At 42.8% G+C, this 18,878-nt stretch overlaps 1 protein-coding gene and 1 long non-coding RNA gene across 2 annotated transcripts; one reads left to right on the forward strand and one right to left on the reverse strand.

Moving 5' to 3' along the window:
* Nucleotides 1-931: 931 nt before the first annotated feature.
* Nucleotides 932-4,149, reverse strand: LOC116062009. Its single transcript, XR_004107874.2, has 3 exons — nt 3,793-4,149; nt 2,549-2,683; nt 932-1,143 (listed from the first exon to the last, which is right to left on the reverse strand). It is a non-coding gene; the product is annotated as an uncharacterized LOC116062009 (long non-coding RNA).
* On the forward strand, nt 3,026-18,519 carry LOC116062007 (proline-rich transmembrane protein 3). Its single transcript, XM_031316423.2, has 4 exons — nt 3,026-3,607; nt 10,213-11,095; nt 11,187-11,483; nt 14,246-18,519. Exons 2-4 carry the CDS (start codon nt 10,288-10,290, stop codon nt 16,285-16,287), a joined length of 3,147 nt encoding a protein of 1,048 aa, XP_031172283.1. The 5' UTR covers nt 3,026-3,607; nt 10,213-10,287; the 3' UTR covers nt 16,288-18,519.
* Nucleotides 18,520-18,878: the final 359 nt, after the last annotated feature.

The raw sequence follows: 18,878 nt of genomic DNA on the forward strand, positions 1-18,878 counted from the left end.
TGAACTAGACATATTTACATACATATTATGATATTGTAAAATCATTAGAAAAACGGATGAAACAACTAGTTGGTTATTTCTGTTTTTGACTAATCCAGCTAATTAAATGCCTGACAAATCATCACACTGAGGCAGAAATGATGTAAAATCCAGTATTTCCATAAAGCAGTCCTGCTCATTAATTTGCAACATTGCCTGTAATGGCCAAATAATAAATGGATAGCTACCATGATATAAATGTAGAGAGAGAGCGATGGATAGATAGGTTCTATCTTTACAAAGTTCATGATGTAAATTTTTTTTGTTTACAGTTTCTGATATGTGTAGTTAAATGCTTATTATTGACATCAAAGTTAAGGTGGTGTACTAGAGTCGACTACATAATATTGAGAGGCTTATTTTTATTTGTAAGTACATGAGGGGGCAGAACATTAGAAACCCGGTATAATGCAGTTCATTAGAACACCACCACTAACCTCACTACTGGAACCTAAAATTGATGTAACTGTTATAAAAAAATAAAGTAGACTTTATGACAGAATAGTTGTATTGAATTGCATAAGATTGTGAGATTTAAAAGTATGTAAAATATAGGACTCTGTTGCATTGGATACTAATAATTATTATTAATTATAATAAAAATTCACAGTAAATCTCTCAACATATTTTTTACGGTATATTAATGTTGCCATTTATCTGTCATATATCTGTCAAAGGGATACATTTTTGAAAAATGTTATTGATATTATTATATAATTGGTATTATCAATTTATTAAATAAGAATTTGATCCAGTTTTTAATATCCAGGCTCTGTGTAGATTTGAACCAAAAATGGTCTCTTGGCACATCCACACTTTAAAACGATGGATGTTTTAAATTATTATTATTATTATTACTATTATTCCTGAATAGTAACAGATGTATTATATAACAGTATCTGATACAATACCTAAGATGGATAAAATGTGAAGAGCATTGTGTTGATTCACCTTAGAGATGTGGTGAAACCATACAGTCTATGGGTGAAACCCAATGCTGCTGCTGTAGGCAGCCTTGAGGGGAGCCTGAGGGACGGGGGAAGGCAGTCCCCACATTGAAGTCTGTCTTTGGGGCCCAGAGTTGGGAAGATTATTCTTTGGTGTCTAGACAACCATAGGGTGAAGGGAAAGCCACAGAGAGAAAGTCTGAGAACACAGAGCTGGCAGAGGTATTTTAGATCTTAAGCTTTTCTGCCTCATATGTGTGCGGAGGTTAGCATATGAAGGTCTTGGCTGCTCTTAATGAAAGAGGCTTATTTTTGGAGAAAATTAATCCTTTTTACCATCTGATCAGATCCCCACTTTGCTGGCTATGATTAACGTTCAATGCCTTATAGATTGGGAGGAAGAAACAGTTCCGTCTGCTCTGGAGTTAAATTTCAGTGCCCCTACTAGGATCAATTCAAATGACTAGATGGAATGTATTCACTACATTCCTGGACAAAGATGGTATAGAAACACGATCCACAGTATATATGGGTGAGGGGTAGCATGATTCCCATGTGTGGTTTTGGTGTACGTCAGTGCAGCCAACTCACTCCTTTTTAAGAATTTGTTCATTTAGCAAAATTTAAATACTGCTCACTTTATTTAAAGCCCGCTAGACATCCCCCATATGTATCAAGAGCTGTCAGTCAAAGGCAATATACGTATGGGTAAGTTACCAGGTTGACCTGCTTTGATTTAAGATAAGTGGGACATCAATCAATCAAGCTTTATTTATATAGCACCTTCCAAACATTACAAAATGCAATTCAAAGTGCTGTACAGTGATTGTGACATGTAAACATATGGGTTATTTTATTCTTGCTTATAAAAAAAATGTAATGATTTACTTGAAATTGAGAAAACAGATGACCAAATTGATAGTTATTGAAAATTAAGTGAAAAAAAAAAAAAATCAGATGAAAGATTGATGTTTACACTTGAGGAGGACCACGCCTGGTGAAGCTTCTCTGTGTCATAATGTACAGTCACCCACTATATAATGCTCAACAAAACTGTCTGTTTGAGCACTTGCCTTAAGACTTATTTAGAAAACTGTTGAAAACTCGGACAGGAGGACAAAGTCGCCTCATATCAGGGCATTCACTTACCAAAGTAAATTACCAAAGTAAGCAAATATTTCACTATCTCTTGTGCAGTGTTCGGACACTGCTGAGCTCCCCCTTAATTTAAACAATGAGTAGAAGGCACCTGTCCACGAGAAAAGACTCATCTGGGTCTTTTTATATAGTTTGAGAATGTCAGATGAATCAGATTCCCCTCTGGTACACCAGATTACAGTAATCTTATTAACATAACTAGATAACAATCGATTCATAAACAAACACACACGCACACACACACACACACACACACACACACATTCAATGTCGTGCTAATGATCTAAATTACATGACATCTCTTGTAAAAACTTACATCCATTCCCTATTCTGCTCAATTTGGTTTTAATTTATCCCCTAACTATAGATTATTAGTCATAATCCATGTGCAATAATGTGATTACCATAAGGTGAAGTGTCCCCGCTCCTCCTGTCCCAACCCTTCAGTGTCTCTCCTGCTTGCTCAGTAGTAATGTAATGGCATTAGGACAATCCTCTGAGCTGCACAGGTTATTTTAGGACTGTGCAGTGCTGCCAATCTAATGAGAGTGACAAATGAGAAATAATGATACAGAGTGAGATGGTTGCTGCTGATATGAGAGTTATAGGCCTAGTTAATGTTCTGCAGTCTCAACAGCATGTCCAAACTTGAGTGTTGTGTTTGTGTAAGACAGAGAGACAATCAGATGGGGGATGAAGGAGAGGAGGCACCGAGCCAAGGTGCCGTGCTGCATCAGAAAACAGTATCATCTTGGCTCTGGCAGGCTTGCTCCCCCTCTAAACACTCTGGTTGGAGGGCAGGAGAGACGAGGGAGGTAGAGTTGCATGCACAGCTCTGTTCCCAGCTCATTGTCCTCCCTGCTGCTGCACCACCCTTCCAGAAATGTCAGGTGCCTCCTCACCTGTCTCGTCCACATGACACTACTTTCACACCACCCAGCCACTTTAACAACCCAGTTTAGATCTTATAAAAAAAACAGAACCTTGATAGTGGCACCGCATGCTATGTGATGATGTCAATGCCAGTGTCGTCATATTTCCACTGGGCACTGTCTGAGCAGGCTGCTTTCTAAATGAAGGGTGCTCAGTCTGAAACTGCATGCCGGACTGCCGTTGTGAACAGACGTGCCAGTCGGTAGGTTGGAAGGTAGGCAATCGTGTTTATCCGCTTGTGAGGGAAAAAAATGAGAGGGAGGGAGCGATGTGGAGAGAGATAGAGCGATCGGAGGGGGCGTTCATCTGCTCACTAGCTCGTGGGTAGAGAGCTGCTGGCAGTGGTACAAGGCTGCTGCTCTCTGTATGTCGATAGAGGACTGTTTTACCGTTTTCAGTTGTACCCAGCGGCTAATTAGCGATGGACCTGGATTAACGCTACACGTTTTCTTTGGCTAACTCGGTATGTCCTAGTCCTCATATTCTGCCGCAGAGGACGCCATCGGAGAGGAGCCGCACAGAACCTGCAGGTATGTTTGTCGGTGACGAATGGACTTGTAATAAGATAACAGTTGTGGAGTGGCTGCTATGCGGCGATACTTTGCGCAGTGATCCACGCGTGATGTTGACTTGCCGCGGTAGCAGTGGTCGGTTCGGGTTTACTTTAACACACGTACGTTCACATTTTAGCTACCTGTACCTTTGTTGTACTTACTTTGTGTGCAGTGTTGAGAGCTTACGTCCCCATCGCAGGACAAAACGACAGTTTGGGTGAATTTGGTCAGTTGAAGCCATCACGGTGGCTGCCTGCCGTTACGACCGTAACGTCGCCTACGCAGTAACGCCGTTACTGCTCTTCGTGACCAACGGTGAATAACGTCAGCGAGTGATTGATCATGATTTTTTGAGCCTAAAAACTCCCTAGACCTTTACAGTAGCCAAGTTTACACAAACAAACACGTTATAGCTAACGTTTATCAACGTTACTAATTAATTTACTAAGTTAGCTTAACGTTACTTAAGCTAATGTTAGGTTATAAATTGGCTACCTACGGATAGGTTATTACCTATTTCAGTGTGTAACGTAGCATATGAGGACAAGGACCCACCTTAAACGGCAACTACTCAATAATGGATTAATTTAGTCGTATTTTACGTAAAAAGTAGATCATTTGAATAGCTGGCCATGCGATTCAACCAGCTTCTCCTGTTTCATTAATTTGCATAACCGGTCAAACCTAACTAGCTAAATGCCCAAATATCCCAGGGAACTGAAAAGGCTTGGCTGTCCAGAAAGTGGAAATAATGGGTGAAACAGCAACAAGTGGGGTACTATTTCGCCACTGCTGGCAGGAGCGCAAAGTGTTGTCTGTGTGCATGTGTGTGTTTACAGTGTATTTTACGAGGGTTGTCCAACCTCAACATGTAGGCAGGGCTGTGGCACTTATATTAGAGAATCTAGATTCACCTGTTCCTCATCAGTGTTTGAAAGGATCCAGTGAAGGGGGGAGGCAAAAGAAGGCAACCGCGCCAATGCGCCTCTCACTGAGAGCGCACAGACAGAGCTGCTTCAAAGTGCTACTGGATGTAACGCAGAGCCCTGCCATACGACTCCAATTCAAAAGAAAAACAGCACAGCCTGATCCACTGACAAGAGAAAAATGGTCCTATCCAATTGTTAAACAGCTCAAGAGAGATTCACTAGCTGCTTTGATTGAGTCTGTTTACAGAGAAGAGGGGTTTTGAAAGAGTGTAACAGGACAGAGGATGATCCATGACTGTATCCATCAGTATTGAGTAGGGCTTACTTTAATGGCTTAAACGTTATTAATCACCCATATTTTTGAGCCAGATGCTTTTAAACGGGCAGTGCAGTTATTCCTTTCAGTTAGCTGCAGACATGAGACACTTCCCAGAGCATAAAGCCCTACTAAACTAAACTAAACTAAACTAAACTACCAGAATAGCAGAAAACAAAGCATAAATCAAGACAAGCATTTATAAATGAAGGACAGACCCACTAAGTAAGCACTAGACATGATTTGTTCCTAACCCTTTATGGCACTGGATCTTTTTGGCTTTGGGTGTACAAAGTATGCATCATTACATTTTTATAAAATTGTAAATATGCACCAAGGACATCTTATGTAAGATAATATACAGTCTGTTTGCAAATCCAGTGATTAATTTACCCAACAACACACCACTTAACACAGCAGTCATTTTATAGCATCCAGCTGTAACATAGTGAGAGTCTCTGGTTGAAGTGGAGCTGTGGTAAACTCCCTGTAGCAGGCAAGCTGTTTATGCCTGTAATCTCTTTTCCTGAAAGTGTTTTGTGGCTTGACACGGTTTAGCAGCTGTTTCAGTCAGTCACCAGACTTGCTATCTCTCAGGTTATGTTTCTGGGAATGGGTGAGTGCTCATTTGAAGTTCTGAATATACTCAATTCACAGTTATTTCCTGAATCTGTGTAGATAATGTACATTTAAGTAGGTACACTCTCTTTCCATGGTCACCTATCGTGTGTGTGTGTGTGTGTGTGTGTGTGTGTGTGTGTGTGTGTGTGTGTGTGTGTGTGTGTGTGTGTGTGTGTGGAGTCACAGTACAGTTAAAGTGCCTCACCCTTTAAGGCTGAACTTCAGCCCTTGATCTGTGGCTCGCATGAAGGCGGAACATCAGTCAAAGATGTTGTGGGGCTCAGCACTTTTAAGTTGGACATCCACTTCAACCGGGGATCAAAAGCATCCGCGATTGGTTCTGGAGCCTCCTCTCTTCCTTCAGCATGACCCTGCTGTGTGGTCGGTTGCTCCAATGCAGTTTTGACACCCCCTGAGGCAGTGGAGCGCCACAAGAGAGGCATCTTTAACAGGGGTTGGTTTGTGTTAGGAGCTAAATGGACAGCTTTAGTCTAAGGCAGAGGTCTAGAAATTGGGTGACCGCCTGGAAAACGTCCTGGAGAATATATAATGCATGTAGAGCTCGTATATCTCCTCATATATAAATCAACTTCATTTAAAGAATAGCATTACTTTTTTTAATGTGGTAGCTATAATTGAAATAAGCAAGAGAATATTGTGGGAGCTGTTTGCAATCCATATGTTATTTCAAGGTGTGGAATTTTTAACGGTCAAATCAGCTACCTCCCCCACTACCCGCATACCAACATAACCGCACATACTCCCTCTCCCATTTCCCCCCTCACTCTTTTTCTCTCTCTGTCTCACATACACACAAATTCACATACATACATTGCTTCACAGTCTCACATTTGTCCCTCTACATAGCACAGTACAAACAAGTTACACATCTGTATGGCAAGTAATAGTTGGACTGAGGAGCTGTTGCAGTGTAGCGGTCCACAGTGACACACAGCTCTCAGCTGGTTTATTCCAGTCTCTTTTTCTTTCTGCCCATCTTTACTATTGCTGGCACTGCAGAAGCCCTGCTACTGTACCTCTCTCTCTTTGTAATGTGATTCTTCCTATCATTTATTTTTTTCATTTTTTTTTTTGAAAGATTTGTATCTTTTTTTATTCTCTCCTGCCCCACTCGTGTTCTTCCCTATCATCCATTAACAAGATCTTCTTCCCAGCTGAGGGCTTCTCTGGCCATGGGTGACTTTGACTGTGAAGTCCTGATCATTAAAGAGCCACCTTGACATTGGATACTATGAGTCAACTCAGGTATTGGACACTCAGTCAAGGCCTTGTGATCTCATGCCCTGAAACACAGCACAAGCATGTGTCCACACATATTCACACATATACTGATGGAGACTATAGCTGCTATCGGCGATAGCAATGTCGGTCAGTCGGTCCACCACTTTGGTCCAGCATGAAATAGCTTAACAATTACTAGATGGATTGCTATTTTTTTTATAGACATTCATGGTCCCCAAAGGATGAATCTTACAGAGTTAAGTAACATTTCTTATCAGCTATTTTTTTTAATTTTAAGTGAACATGTTTTATTACAAAACCCTTTATTTCATATAACAAATGGAACCACAGTTCTCAAATGTTGGTGTCTAAACACATGCAGCAGTACAAGATCTTTGCCTAAATAAATTACAGTCTAAAATTAGCGAAATTATGATGTCAATCAGGAACTATCTAATTAGATAATAAGTTAACAAGATTACAAATCTGACCAGACATTCAATGCTATCTTTCAATAATTCAGTTCCCTCTGTCCACAAACAGACTTATGTTTGTCCCTGGAAATATTCACTCAAATGAATGGAAATGTTGCACTGCCAGGCTGTCTGGAATCTGGCAGAGAAGAGAGAGAGAACACTTGCAAGAAAGAGGGAGATTCTCCAAAATGTCACTCCCTCTGCCTGGTTCCTTATGTAAAGTACGGACATTAGCTGATCATATTAATACATCAGTGTAGACATGACATCAGTACTGCAACGATTAACTGATTAGTAACAGCTGCTGTTGTACTGACTTATGTGATTGTATAACCAGCAGGTCTATACTGTGGGCAAGGAGTTTATAGTAATCTTCAGATTGTTGCTGGCTGCTGTACTATTGGATAATATGCATGGGCATTTCCTGCTCTGGATAAAGAACGTATTGTGCAGGAGAAAATGACGACATCTACACAACATGCACACCCCAGTGCAAATAACATGCAGAGCGATACGTCTTTCTGCCCCGAGGGTCTGAAAATGATAAAAAAAAAAAAATAGCATCTGCCTTCCTCCCAAGGACAGTCACAGAGGGACTAGCTGTCTTATTTGCTTGTGTGTGTGTGTGTGTGTGTGTGTGTGTGTGTTAGTTAGTCAAGTTAAGCACCAAACAGGCTGATTACACTGATCTGGTCTTTGTAGTGTTACATTGGAGATGAAATCCAACAACACACATGGTTGTCTGTTCCTGGCCTGTAATTCAGTCTGCTTAGAGCAACTGCCAATCAGCCTACATTTACTACATTTGTATTACTTCAATGGAAACTTGTAGTCAAATTGTTTAAAAAAATATATTTTGGGGAACCACTGCTGTGTGTGTGGGTTTATGGCCCATGTGTGGAGATGAGATTAATGCTGACAGTGTTTCAAATAAAGCAGCAGTGTTTCTCTCCTCCAGCTAAAGCTTATTTGGCAAAATGTCTTTTAAGATTTCTAATCTCTTCCACCTACCTTCAAACACGTACACATAGGATGACGTATGTTGGATCAAGATAGTAGTATGTTTTCTAAAAGCAATTTCTCAATAGGCTGCGCACCTGCTAGTTAACCTCAGAGGAAAGGTGAAGCAGGCTCAGTTTCTCTGCATGCCTTCCTGGACAGACTGCCATATCTGCGCTTGGACCATAACAAGCCTGTTAATCCCGAAATATAGTTTCCTTGTGACTCTTCCTCTTTGCTTCACATATTCTGCTTCTTAGTTTCTGTCAGTTTATCAACCAGCTATCTCTAAATATAAAGCCCTTACCACTTCTCTCAGTCTCAATTTTATCACAGATCCCATCAATCCTTGCCCCCTCTCTTCGCTGTACCCTCCACTGTCAGCTTCATCACCATCACCATGCCTCCTCCATCTTCTCCGTTCCTGTCATCCTTGTTTTTCCCCCCTCCTGCCTATCCTTCGCACTCATTTTTCTTATCCTAACATTCACCTTATCTCCCTATCTGCAGGGCCCTCTTTCAACCCTCACCTGCTGTAGGACTGTGTTGAAACCACTCCAGTGAAATGGGGGATTAAAGGAAAAGAAAGAAAGGGGGAAAAACAGGAATTAATCAGAGGTTGGATTGGCCAACAGCCAACTAGACAGAGTAGAAGAGGTGGCTGAGACAGGAAGGAAAATAAACACAGACTACTGTGAGTGGGTGGAGATTGAGATATACTACCACTTATATTACTGTACTCATTGCCAGTTTTTCTCTCCAGCTGCTTTTGTGTAAAACTTAGTAAAGAGGGAGACAAAACACTGATTGACAAGCTCAAAAGCTAACTGAGATTGCACTAGTCTACATTTTCTCATATACCTACAATATGCTCTGTGACTTCCTGCTTGGTGCACACACACACACACACACACACACACACACACACACACACACACTTTTTCCATATACTCACCTAGATTACTCCCATTTTACATGAGTACGATCTGCACATGCCAACCGTGGTGTGCAGCTGCAGTATTTTCTCAGAGAACCATACACTGCAGCTGTGAATGGACCCTAGGTGAGTCATAAGCAGTAGAATGAATTCTGCCATAGGCACTGATTTCTATTTTCTGTGCTTTTCCTCCTAATGTTTCAGCTGAAGTTTCAGTATGATCCTTACTGCTGCCCCAGGTTATCTCCCACTGTGAGTCATAGGCAGACTAGTTTGAACAAGGGAGGTTTATGTAAGTCAGGGGCTGAAATAATAAAATAAAAGGGGTGGGGTTTTTGTATAAGAAGCGCATGTTGAGTTGAGGGGATGCAGCTGGCAGCTGTTTAGCTAGATGAGTCGTAGGATTGTGTAATCCTCAAGGGCCCGGGGGTCTCTCCGTGTCACTGGGCTCCCTGAGCTTCACCACTAGGTGCTACAGCTGTCAGCTCCTGGCATCCATGACTCAAACAGAACTAGCAGAAAAGGGGAGCAGAGTCCTGCTCCTTGGAACAAAATAGCTGAAGACTTTGGAGGAGAAAGAAACTGATGTTTATCCAAAGAACATTTTATGGCAGGGATAGTAAGAAAAAAAGTTAATGTGTCCATCTGCCACTGAATCAAACCATCTGTGACTTATTGTTTTGGCTTAATAATTTTGATGGTGCAATGTGTTATATAACTTAGAGGTTAACTCTTGCCTTTGTCTGTGTCTGTGCGTCGACACATTGGTTTCTGAAACCATACACCTTACCACACCCTGTGTGTCCGTCAGTGTCATGCTGCTAAAACCTTGCGGGAGTTTCATTGACCTGCCCTCTGAATCAGCATAGCAAGACAACAACATGCACTCCTCAAATTAGCCATCATCACAAATTCTTACTGATTTACACTGTTTCACGAATTAAATTAGCTATGGAGCATTGCTACTATGTAGACAAGAATTCTGCAAAACATGCTACATGCTTTTTGTGCTTGTTTTATTTGATGAAATGTAAAAGTGACCTGTCTTTCTCTGTCAACAGCACCACAGTTGAAGGATGGTGTGACCAATAGACAGACAGCCAGAGGGACCAGTGCTCACCAGTCAGAGGCAGATCATGGCTCCCATGCCTCTCCTTTTCCTGGGCTTCATCCTCTCCTTCCTTCATCCTTCAGATTCCCAGACCCTCATTGGCTCCTCCTCCTCATTCTCTCCTCTGGACCTGCTCTCTCCACCGCAACCAACCAAGCACACTACTAGATTCTGGCCTTCTCTGCCTTCCAGAGGGCGCAGTGATGTGCCAATCAGAGCTACAGTCCGGGATAAACTGACCACTACGAATGCAGTGCAACAGGGGCGAGAAATGTCCCGTCCTACCGCACAGTCCACTCCTATTATATCTGCCCTTTCTACGCAGAAGCTCAGCAGTGGGCCAATTTTAACTCAACCAACAGCCTCCAGGCCCAGGACTGACACAGCTAGTTTAGCATCCAGCAGGACTGTAAAGGGAAATGCTACTACAAAAACTCCAACTCTGCCCACTTTGCCCTCTGCTGCTGTTGCTGAGTCTGCGGGTGATAAACCAGTGACAGCAGGGAATCCAGAAGAGAAAGAGACAGATGATGATGATTTGCATGGATTGGGATCAGGTAGTATTCCAACAGTGATGCCTGTGAAGGAGGAATCACCTGTTCCTCAGTCAACAGTTGGTGATGAAATGGCGCAGTATCAGCCACAGGCACAGACGGCGATATCTAAAGTTTCTGAAAATACACTACTGGTAAAAACACCACCACCAGACAGTCAGACTGCGAAGCCTCACCTGTTTGTGCTTACAACAGCTGGTAAAATCTCTATGACTCCGCAAACTGAGACAAGAGCCACACCGTCCCCCGTGGTAACACCTCGGACTGTAGTATTAACAGGTGAGAAATCAATTATATAATAGATTGCTGTTGATGTCAAAGTCTTTACACTATGTCATGTCACAAATGTTTCTATTCCACCATTCTTTAGGTGAACTGACAGAGAACACTCCTTCCACCGTCAGAGACACTCCAAAGCAGGACTCTGCTGCTGTGACATTACCCCAACCCACGACTACCACCACTGGCTCTAACTATAAACAGTCACAGGCTGCAGAAGAACCATTAAACACCAAGACACAGCAAGTGACAACCAGATTTCCAACTAGTGTGCTTACTACTACACAGGAGGCTGTTAGAACCTCCTCCAAAACAACAAATCAACCCAATGGAACAGCACAACTAGGAAGAAATACAGCTAGCACAACTGTACAGTCATCAAGGCCAGGTAAGAAATGTGGGTCTTTTGCTCTGTAGTTAGTCTGGCTCAACGGATGTACATTTCTAGGATAAAGCCTGACATCCAGCGTGTCTCTCACATGCTGTATGTCTCTCCCCTTCCGCTGCATCCCGGGCTTCGTGCCGCCAAGGATGGTTGTGATTGGTTTAAAGAAATATAAACAAGCCAGAGTGTTCTTTTTCCGTATCCCAGAATAGATTAGTGGTGCAACTAGACCATACTCCAGCACTGACACAGTGCTGTTGAGATAGGTCTGGCAATGCAAGACTACTCTGTAGTTGACTAGTGTCAAAGAAATTTAAAATGGAATTATTTGTGCAGCTGGAACTTTTTTACTGGAAGAATCTGGATAAGGCTGCAAAGGAGGGAAAAAGCAGAGACACTTTTCCATGGAAAGTGGGGCGGTAGTTGTGTGGGGTAGACACAGCAAGGGAAGAAAGTATGAGCAGGAGGTGAGAGGGAGGGTCGAAGAGGAGGCGGGTAGAATCGCAGCTATGCAAAGAGATAGACAAGAGGAAAGTAGGGTCTGAAAAAGAGACAGTTGGGAATACAGATGAAAGAGTAGATTGGGTGGGTGAAAGTGTGATGAAAGAAAGGTACAGGCATGGGAGTGGGGATGGTAATGTAAACCAGATGCACAGAAAAGGGATGTAGGGAGGGAACTTGAGAAAAATGTAAATGGAAAAGGAAAAAGCATGACACATGGGGTGCATGAGGCAGTCTCTTAGATACCACGAGAACAACATATTCATGACTTTTAAACACTCAGGCTCCCATGAGCACATTTAAAGTCTTCTAGTAGATTCCTTGGTAGGTCATTGAAATGAATAATGTTGCATCCATGGCAATACCAGTTTGTACTGTATGTATATATCTGTCTACATTTGTATCGGGTCATGAACATATTATTGTGTGAAAAGGATATTATAGATCATTACAACATGTGGACATATAAAGCTGTGTGTGTGTGTGTGTGTGTGTGTGTGTGTGTGTGTGTGTGTGTGTGTGTGTGTGTGTGTGTGTGTGTGTGTGTGTGTGTGTGTGCGTGCGTGTGCGTGCGTGCGTGCGTTTGTTTGTTAAAGAGAAAACTCAAGGGTAGGGGTAAGTGTATCCAGCTGTGAAATGTGAGCAGCACATCTGGAATGTGTCTGGATCTTGCTCCTGTAAGACAGAAAAAAGGAGTTTGAGGGAAGGAAGTAAAACACACCTTTATATAAATAAAGGAGTGTGTCTGTGATATGTATGCAGCGCTCGCCTATGTGAGTCTGAAAGTAAAACGTGTGTGTGTGATAGGAGGGATGGAGCGAGGGAGGGAGCCAGGAAGTGAAACACATGTTGGAGTGAGTCATAAGTCAGTGTGTCAGCTTTATGGGTGGCTTCCACATGGTGAGAACGGGCTTAACGTCCTCCAAAGTGGCTGATGATTTGAGTATTTTACCATGGATCATGTTGTTCCACCATCCATCAAGTTTAAAAGTTCAATGTTGTATTAGAAATCATTCCAGATAGATAACCTTTAGCTACAATTGTTTCTTACTGTAATTCAGTCACAGAGTCGTTATATTTTATGTGTTTACTGTCTTCCTATAAAATACTTAGACATAATTACATTTTGTAGTGTTATTATTCACATCAGTTCATGGTGCTCAAAATGTTTTTTACACTGTGTTATGTTTAAATCTGAGTTGTTCTCAAAGCGCTCAGTGATGAATGGCCCCATGAGTATAATGCTGTTGGGTGTTTCCTGCATTTTGCAGGAGGCCTTGAACAAACAGAAGTATGTGTGTGCATGCATTAAATGAAAGAGAGATAGACATAATGAGATGCCACATTGTCAAGGTGTTGTCTTGTCCCATGAGGTAGTACTTACCGTATGTATCGTATAACTGCAAATTTGAACGGAGAGTTTTTGTGTCACTGTGGTGTTACGTTATGTAGATGTTCTTGTTAATTATATAATGTAATCCAATTACGCCACACAATTACTATTCGGTTATCCGGAAGTTTTTGGTCAGCATAAATGTCTTACGAATGTATGAATATAATGTGGATGATGCGGTGGCATAGTATTTAAATCAAGATTAATAGCATGTTATGATTGCTATTAAATGACCTTCCCTACATAATTTTCTTTTTTTTAGTACTTGAAATTACATTATTAGACTTTGGCTCGAATTCTTCTCACCCTGCATGTTGCTATTAGCTGATACATTGTGCCTTGTTTTTGGATTACATTTGCAGTTGTGTGTGCCTTATTGAGTACATTTGTGATTTATACTCTGTACAGTTGTGCTCACAAAAAAAGGCACTGTCTGCGGTTAAGTTGTGTTATTTCCATACTAAGCCATGTTTTGGGATACAATGTGACAGCTGATGAGTAGCAACACACTAACCTGATACCTGCAGAGAGGAGAAAAGTGATGCATATGTAATAAGATTTCAAAAATAGAAGTTATATTACACAGACTGTACAAGTTGGGTAATTTTATTAGACCTTGTCTCCATATTTGTAATATAGACCTAGGACAATGTGTCTGTGCAGAACCGATTAAGTTACATGAAGAACTGAGAGATGGTTCTAGCTCATGACTTTGATGGTGAGCTACACCCCTCTAGTGGCTCTGAATAGTATTCCATGTACTTTTAAACTATTGCTCTGCTTTTCCGATAAATGGTATTTAGAAGTAATCTTACTTTTAACATTTTGTTTTCATATATTTAAAAAACTGAAACTGTTTCTCTTTTTGTAGGGACCTCTTCCTTCCTTGCCACCAGTATTGTACCTGTTGCCCGAACAAGGTTAAGCCCCACATATCAGGCTGGTATTGGTCAGAGGAACCGCTCCATTCTCCTAGGACATCCTCGCCAAGCTCCCCACTCTACTTCTAATCCAGCCGCCTCTCCCAGCGACGGCCCCTCCTCTAATGGCACACATCTCTACTGGGGTGACCTGAGCCGGACGCTGGCTTTCGCCTGGGAGCTGCATGTATACGGCTCAGCGAGCCTCTTCCTCGTCCTGTTTGCTGGAGCTGCTCTTGGCCTCACCCTGTCCCCTGGAGCAAACTGTCCTCATCGGGGGGCTCTTGCACTCGCCAATGCTCTATTGTTTCTGGCTGGAGGCCTTAGGGCAGCTCTTTTTCTAATAGACCCCTACGGCACACGGAAATTCCTCCCTCGCCCTGCAGTCATGGTCCTCTACAACTTGCCTCTACACCTGCTGGTGTGGACACAGGCTGCCCTAGCGCTGCTGGCGTTGAGGGTGGCAGGAGTAAGTGTGTTACCTTCCACTTTGGAGCGTCCTCCTCTGGTGGCTGTATTGGCTGTGTTGCAGTGTACCCTGCTGCTGGCGGTTGATCTGCTTTCCCCAGCCCTGTCCCCTGTGGTGCCTGTCACCCTACAGGTTCTGTCCTTATGCTGGGGCCTGGCTCTCTGTCTGGGCTTCCTCTGCTATGTGTTTCCACGTATACGCTGCCCCTCCATTCCCCACCCTGGAGTCCCTGAAGATGCCAGGAGGAAGGCTTGGACAGGGAGCAGGAGGACAGGGGTGATCCTGGGGAGAGTGTTGGCAGTCTGTGCAGTTCTGGGGGCACTGTGCTGCGGGCTACATGTTCATGCCACCTTATGGCTCTATGGACTGCTAGGGAACTGGATGCGCTTCAACTGGGGATGGTGGCTGGTGCACTTCTGGGCCCGGCTCTTGGAGCTGGCCTGGGGGTTCTCCCTCCTGCTTCTGGGTTCCTGGGTGTTCTGGAGGCCTCAAGGTTGCAGTGGAAGGGAGGAGGGTGGACCAGATGGCACAGCAGCAGGAGACCTGCCGTCCCCTGGCCAATCTACAGGCTCCACTCAAAGACATACCTGCTGGTCCAAGATAGTCCAGAGCCTGAGGGGGAAGCCCTGTAGAAAGTCTGACAGTAATGGGGTGGGAGGAGGAGGAGGAGGAGGAGGAGGACCAGGAGGAGGAGGACCAGGGGAGTTGCCTAACAACTGGGCTGGCCAGGAGCGTCCTGGAGCTGACATCAGCAAGAGTCTGATCAGGAACCAGAACCACGAGCAGGCTACTGCCCAGCCACGTTGCGTCAAAGACAACAACCGGGGACGCAACCATAGAGGCCACTCTGCAGAACGAGGCATATCTGACGGCTCCACAGGCTCCCTGCTGAGACTGCAAGCGCTGGGCCGGCCTCCACAGCGCTCAGTGAGTGGCAGTCTGGATCAGGATAGGGACACTTCACTGTCTCTTTATGAATTTGATCTGCGGCCCCCATCTCCCATTGACCTGACCCGCAGCATTGACGCGGCCCTGCACAGGGAACACCTGCTCGGAGGAGGAAGCTTGTTTCATCCTTTTAACCAAACCTCACAGTCCCCGTCCCCGGGATCAGGGGTCAGCCAGGGGCCCTGGCTCCGCAGAAACAGTGATCCTCAGCTGCTTTCTGAGAGCAGCGATGACCCGACAGAGTCTTCCATGCCACTGGGGGGCAGTGTTCTCAGCAGTGTGCCCAGCAGGCAGGTGACTGCTCCCCCCACGCCCTCTCACCAGGGTCACAGGTGGGCCGGGGACGTGGTAGGAAGCGTCCCCTCATCAGTGTCCTGCCCTGTGTCATTTCGTCCCTCCAGAACATCAACGGGGCATCTGGGGGAGGATGGAGTGGACGACACGCGGCCGTTCATCACCCCAGACTCAGAGAGGGTGCGGGGGAGGGCTGGGAAGCCGATGGGGTCACGGAGTTACCTGGAGGTCAGCCGACATGACGACTCTGCCAGTGTCAGCAGTGAAATTATTGATCTATGAACCAAACCTTGGACATGAGGACCAATTACCACACATCAAACACACCCTTTTAACAAATAGTGTTCAAAAATATGGGAACATTTGATCATTGAGCTGCCTAAAAATGAATTATTTTCAGAGAAGGGAAACTATTTAAAAGTGTCTCTTGGTGATGACCTTAAAGGATATCACCTAGTTGCCTTTTATCTTGGTAAAGGGTTTAACAGCTGTGTTTGTGGAACAGATATGGTAAGCCTTTTACTCTGGGAGTAAAACAGATAGCACAGATAAACATAAACAACACAGCACACTCATAACTCTTTCCAACTCTTTCTCACACACACATTATTGCCCTCTCTTTCTTGTCCTGTTTTATCTCAAACACACATACCTGCATAACACTGGTGTCACTTCAAATACACTGGGACCATACATACATTTCAACAAGTCCTATTAATGGCTCTTTAGCATGTCTGGGAACCGCACCACCGAGAGTTTCAATACTTTTGAAAAGACAAATGTGGCTCCAAGCGTCTGTAAGTCCCATTTCTATTGTTTCTGTGAAAAGAAATGTCTGCATATCAACAATCGTGAATGTCATTGCTTTCATAGAGTTTATTTGCTGTGTTCCATATTTCAATTTGCTTTGTGATGTAAAGATGTGCCATACATAACCTTGTTTGGTTCCGTGATATGTGTATGGTTCTATAAATCCATTATTTGGGTTAACTCTCTATAGCGTCTTAACAGTATCATAGTGACTCAGCTACGGATTACTACTTCTAAGCTCTTAACGTGCTGCTACTGCTGCTGCTGTTGTTGTCCAGTCTGCCTTGTATGATAATGTGAACCTGGTTGCATAAAGAGACGGGCAGTAAACAACAGCCAGAGACATGCAGACGCATGCTTGTACTTCTGAAACTGTCGCTGAGGCTTTTAGCTGTAGCTCAACTTCACAATGAGATTCAAGCATTTACTTGTGAGGTTAATGCATTTCATCTTGTTATTTTGCTGTAGGACAAAGCTTTTGCAATCAATAATTATGTACGATTAAAGCCTCTGACTGCATTTTTACAGGATTTGACAAAGAATATTTAACATGATCATAATCCATTCAGTTGCATTAAATCAATTCAGACACTTTTATATGTCATGTTAAATGCTACACAGCGTTGCAGGGCGGCACCACGTGAGACTTGCTTGGCATGAACCTCAGATCTCTTATAATAGACCTAAATCAACAGAGCACTTAACTGTAAGCCTGAGCACTAGACTGAAGTATTTTACTACTCAAGAGGAAAATATCTTTCAAATATATGATGTATAAGCAACAATGTAAATAATGTTATTTTTGATGTTCATGAATAAAGGTGTATTTGAAACATAGTTGTAGTGGTTACTGTGAAAGACAATCTAAAGTGCTTATGTATGTGAGCTGTGCAGACAGTTTTTTCTGCATCACAGTGTCCAGTGTAGGACATGCTGTGACAGTTAATACTTCGCTGCAGAGGTTGTTACAAGATGTGCTCAGGATTATATTGATGCAGAGATTGCTAAATAAATAACGAACGGACTACGGTCTGCAGGATTTTGATTTTTTTAATTCTGTCATTTAATGACGACAAAGGTATCGGAAAGAAACACAAAACACTTCACATGTAACCATATTTAGTCTATTAATTAACTTGAATCTGTTTGATGATCCTGGCCCAGTGGTTTCCTCCTCCTCCTTACATTTGAAAAGTTTTGTTCCAACATGATATATCAAGTATTCTGTTTTTAAAAACTGAGTCTTGTTCTAACAAAATGATTACTGAAATGTTATTGTTGTTCCTGATGAGAGCCAAACCATGACTTGTTTTCGGTTACCTCAGGGTAACCTCAGGGTAACGTTCAGTACCTCCCAGTGATGTGAGATGCTTGACTTGGTTAGTATTTACAGTACAATGGCCTTGTGTTGTTGTCGACATTCCAATGAACCCATAAGATTTCACTGTATCAGTACTTGCTGTTACCTCTTTTACTTCATGACCAGGGTGGTACCTCCAGCACCCGTAGTGTTGTCCCCTCCATAAACGCAGTACGTGCCATAGAAAATCAATCAATGTGCCGCCTCCAGTCTGTAGTCACAGTGCAGAAGTACAGTGTTAGATTCATTAGTTTACTTTGCTCATTGAACTTTTGTTCTTGTATTCCTTGCTGCATTTCATGTATGGATTCAAATAAAAATGAGAAAACGTATTATTATTATTATTGCTGTTTATTATTAGTGTATTCATTTTTATGTAGGCTATTTCACATAGCTAGTGCAGTGCCTGTTCAAAACATCCCTGTCCATAGTGGATCGAGTGTTTTTGGGCCCCAAACAGCTACACATTTATTATGTTTAGATAGCTTTTGAAAAATATTGAATTATGTTACTCATTGTATCTTAAAATAACTTAGCACTGAAAAAATATGCAACTCAACTGTTTACTACCTACTTCTACTTACTTGTGGAATTTAGATTAAAACACATTGATAGCAGTAGATATTTTGACAGCGAGCATACAAGATCAGTGCATTCAGACTTTTTTCATTGATAATGCTATATCACCTACTGTCGTCATGAA

This window comes from Sander lucioperca, chromosome 12 (genome assembly GCF_008315115.2).
Source record: "Sander lucioperca isolate FBNREF2018 chromosome 12, SLUC_FBN_1.2, whole genome shotgun sequence".
In the NCBI taxonomy this organism is placed as follows: domain Eukaryota; kingdom Metazoa; phylum Chordata; class Actinopteri; order Perciformes; family Percidae; genus Sander; species Sander lucioperca.

What these genes read in the sequence shown, in the direction of transcription:
- LOC116062007 (XM_031316423.2), top strand. Translation starts at nt 10,288, where the DNA reads ATGGCTCCCATGCCTCTCCTTTTCCTGGGCTTCATCCTCTCCTTCCTT. An exon ending in TCGGACTGTAGTATTAACAG is followed by an intron (nt 11,096 to 11,186) that starts GTGAGAAATCAA and finishes ACCATTCTTTAG; the next exon opens with GTGAACTGACAGAGAACACT. An exon ending in TGTACAGTCATCAAGGCCAG is followed by an intron (nt 11,484 to 14,245) that starts GTAAGAAATGTG and finishes CTCTTTTTGTAG; the next exon opens with GGACCTCTTCCTTCCTTGCC.